At 53.9% G+C, this 4,057-nt stretch overlaps 1 protein-coding gene across 1 annotated transcript in view; it reads right to left on the bottom strand.

The window, feature by feature from the left end:
- Positions 1–598, bottom strand: part of BMP4 (bone morphogenetic protein 4) — a 7,991-nt gene extending 7,393 nt beyond the window's left edge. The window contains exon 1 of the mRNA XM_015420851.1: positions 505–598. Coding sequence (XP_015276337.1) covers positions 505–524 — 20 coding nt within the window. The 5' untranslated portion in view covers positions 525–598. The remainder of the gene's footprint in view (positions 1–504) is intronic.
- Positions 599–4,057: the final 3,459 nt, after the last annotated feature.

The raw sequence follows: 4,057 nt of genomic DNA, 5'->3' as shown, positions 1-4,057 counted from the left end.
CTTCTGATAGGTAAAGGCAAAGGCTCCCCCGACCAAGTGCTTCGTGGATCGCCGCGGGGGGAGGGGGCCAGGAGTCTGGCCAAGCGGCTGGAAAGAGAGGCGATGCGCTTTGGGGGTGGCGGGTTCTCTCCCTCCCCCCCCCCGCCGCCCAAGAAAGGGAAGTTTGGGAAGAAAGTCCCAAATCGGCAGCCGGCTTACTCGCGAGTCAGCCTGAGCGAGCTGACTCCCGAGGAAGCGCGCCGGCGGCCGGGGCGGGAGGAATTACAGACTCCCCAATCGGGGAGGCCACTCGCTACAGACTCGAGAATCGTCCCCGCCGGAGAAACGTCCCTGCCAGAGAATCGTCCCCGCCAGAGAATCATCCCTGCCAGAGAATCGTCCACCCCCCGGTCGCGCCGCCCGCGTTCTCCTTATTAAAACTCTTAAAACAACTTTTTAAAGCCACCGTCCATCATTTGGCTCGGAGCGAAAGCGCGAGGGGAAGGAGGGGAAGGCTCTACTCACTGACAACGAACAGGGCACATAAAAACAGTCCATGGTTCTTGACAGCCAGCGTGGAGCAAGAGAGCCGTGGGGAAACTCGCGCGGAGGGGCCACGATCCGGGGGGGGAGGGAAGAGGCGCTCCGCTTGGCTCTCGCTGGCGGCGGCCCGGGGGAGTGCAGGGGCTGTGGGAGCGACCGCTGCGCCTCGCTGCTCAGCAGTGGCTCCTGGAAAATGAATAGATTTGAATATAATGAATATCCCCCGCAAGCTGCCTTCGGCTTTTCTGCCAGCCCCGGCCGGAGTCACGTGGATCGGGGAAGGCAACTCCTTGCGGCCGCCTGTCAATCGAGGGAGACCAAGCACCTCCTTCCCCCCCCCTCCCCTCCCCTCCGTCCTGGGAATTTGCAAAAGGGATGTCCCACCCCTTGGGCCTCTGTCAATCTCGGGGAAGCTCTGGCTTTGCACATGTCCGCGGATTGGAGAGGTGCAACGGGGAACTCAGCGGGGCCCAGCTGATCCGGCTCCCCTTCAGACGTTCAAATCTTGCCAGTCAGACAAACCCCAGTCGCAAGCAGGGGCCGGCTCACTCACTAGGCAAACTAGGCGATCGCCTAGAGCGGGACGGCCCTTAGGGCCACCAAACTCCACCCGGCCCCTTACTCTGGGAGTTTCTTGATTATTTGTGTTTTTTATTCTTCCTAAAATGCATTTATTTTTTAAAATTGGTGGGCGCAGGGGGGGGGGAGGGCATAAGGGATCCTCGCCTAGGGTGCAAAATAAGCTGGAGCCGGCCCTGGTCGCAAGGGACACAGAAACACAGAGGTGGAAGGAGCCCCATTGTCGTCTAGTCCAGCCCCTTGGCACAGGGCACAAAACCCCCCAGCTCGCTCACGCCACCGCATCCCCCCATTCTGGTACGGTTGCCAACCTCCAGGTGGCGGCTGGTGCTCCCCCCACTGTTGCAGTTCATCTCCAGGTGACCTAGATCAGTTCACCTGGCCGCTTTGGAAGGTAGGTTCTACGGCACTAAAGCCCTTCCAGTTTTGTGCAGTGGTTAAGTGCGCAGACTCTAATCTGGGAGAACCGGGTTTGATTCCCCACTCCTCCACTTGCACCTGGCTGGTTGACCTTGGGCAAGCCGTGGTTCTGATAAGAGCTGTTCTTGAAAAAGGGCCCTTTCTGTCAGAGCTCTCTCAGCCCCACCGACCTCACAGGGTGTCTGTTGTGGGGAGGGGAAGGGAAAGGAGTTTGTAAGCCGCTCTGAGACTCCTTTGGGCAGTGAAGGCTGGGGTACAAATCCAAACTCTTCTTCTTCTAGATGGGAAACCACCTTTCTTTGGTTAGTACTTGGATGGGAGACCACCAGGGAAGTCAAGAGTCTTTTCCTTCCTTCCTTCACACACCAGTTTGGTGTCGTGGTTAAGTGCACGGACTCTAATCTGGGAGAAGCGGGTTTGATTCCCCACTCCTCCACTTGCACCTGCTGGATGACCTTGGGCAAGCCGTACTTCTGATAAGAGCTGTTCTTCAAAAAAAGGGCAGTTTCTGTCAAGCGCTCTCTCAGCCCCACCTACCTCACAGGGGTGTCTGTTGTGGGGAGGGGAAGGGAAAGGAGATTGTAAGCTGCTCTGAGACACCTTTGGGTAGTGAAGGGCGGGGTATACATCCAGTCTCTTCTTCTTCTTCCCCTCCCCAAACCCCGCTCTCCCCCTCTAAAATCTCCCGGTATTTCCCACGCCAGAGCTGGCAACCGTATCTGGTACTGTTGTTGCTTTGCTGGTATGAGAGGGAGACCTGTGAGAATCAGAGCTCCCTCTAAGCTGCGGAGTCCTGTGAGCAAATATTCTACTTTCTGAGCTACTGGCATTAAAGTTGTGAGTGAGCGATTTGGCTGCTGCATAAATCAGTTTGCTCTGGAGCCCTCCTTCCTGAGCGAAGGCGAAAATGTGTGAGCCCATGGGCTAAAAAACTATGAGCTAGCTCACACTGACTCAGCTTAGAGGGAAGGAGTGAGCAGTGACTCACGAAATCTAATATCTGCCACAAGTATTGTTAGTCTTTCAGGTGCTAAAAGGTAAAGGTCTCCCTTGCTCGAAAGCCAGTCGAATCCGACTCGAGGGATGCAGTGCTCATCTCCATTTCCAAGCCGAAGAGCCAGCGCTGTCCGAAGACATTTCCGTGGTCACGTGGCTGGCATGACTAGACGCCGAGGCGCACGGAATGCTGTTACCTTCCCACCGAAGCGGTACCTATTTATCTACTTGCCATTTCTTGCTTTCAAACTGCTAGGTTGGCAGGAGCTGGAACTAGAGACCGGAGCTCACTCCGTCATGCGGCACACTCGGGTCTCGAACTGCTAAACTACCGACCTTCTGGTCTGCAGCTAAGCATCTTAACCACTTTTTTTTTTAACCAGAACGATTTATTTGTTTTCAATCACAAAGAGTAACAACAAACAGTGACAGTTACAGTAATCCACATATCCTACCTAAACTTTCAAATATACCTGTAAATAAAGGTTTCACAGAACAAGGCCATAAAGGTCGTAGTTACCTTAACCCAATAATAACAATTTATACTTTGCGTTATAAATAGTTTTCCAATCAAAGTCGTCAAATGTGAGTTTTTCAATAATGGGATACCATTTCCCAACAGGACTAAGTATTTCACATTCATTTTGGTTCATCTTAACCACTTGAGGCACCACGGCCCAGGTGCTACTGGACTCATATCCTGCCACAGAACCAGTCAGTCTTTAAGGTGCTGTAGGACATTCGCTCTTCCTACTTCAGTTTGTCTGTTCCCCTGGGGCACCTCTGCTTGCAAAGAGGGCACCGCTGATGGAGCGGGACGTTTCTTTCGAAGCTCCTGCATAAAAGGTCGGCCCACCGAGAATCCACATCTTGCACCTGCAGAAGTGGACTCCAGCCCGCATGAAGTTGCCTTATACAGAATCAGACCCTCGGTCCACCAAGGTCAGTATTGTCTACTGAGACTGGCAGTGGCTCTCCAGGTTCTCAGGCAGAGAAGAGAAGAGATTGGATTTATACCCCGCTTTTCACTACCTGGAGGAGTCTCAGAGCAGCTTACAAACTCCTTTCCCTTCCCCTCCCCACAACAGACACCCTGTGAGGCAGGTGGAGCTGAGAGAGCTCTGACAGAAACTGCTCTTTTTCAAGGACAGCTCTTGTCAGAACTTTGGCTTGCCCAAGGTCATCCAGCAGCTGCATGTGGAGAAGTGGAGAATCAAACCCGGTTCTCCCAGATTAGAGTCCGCACTCCTAACCACTACACCAAACTGGCACTTGTAACTGACCGAAGGTCACACCAGCAGCTGCACGTGGAGGAGTGGAGAATCAAACCCGGTTCTCCCAGATTAGAGTCCGCACTTCTAAACACTGCACCAAACTGGCACTTGTAACTGACCCAAGGTCACCCCAGCAGCTGCATGTGGAGGAGTGGAGAATCAAACCCGGTTCTCCCAGATTAGAGTCCGCACTCCTAACCACTACACCAAACTGGCACTTGTACCTGACCCAAGGTCACACCAGCAGCTGCATGTGGAGGAGTGGA

This window comes from Gekko japonicus, unplaced genomic scaffold (assembly GCF_001447785.1).
Source record: "Gekko japonicus isolate JY-2015 unplaced genomic scaffold, Gekko_japonicus_V1.1 scaffold495, whole genome shotgun sequence".
NCBI lineage: Eukaryota > Metazoa > Chordata > Lepidosauria > Squamata > Gekkonidae > Gekko > Gekko japonicus.
Note: the sequence above shows the minus strand (reverse complement) of the source record. Positions and strands in the feature narration are given on the sequence as shown.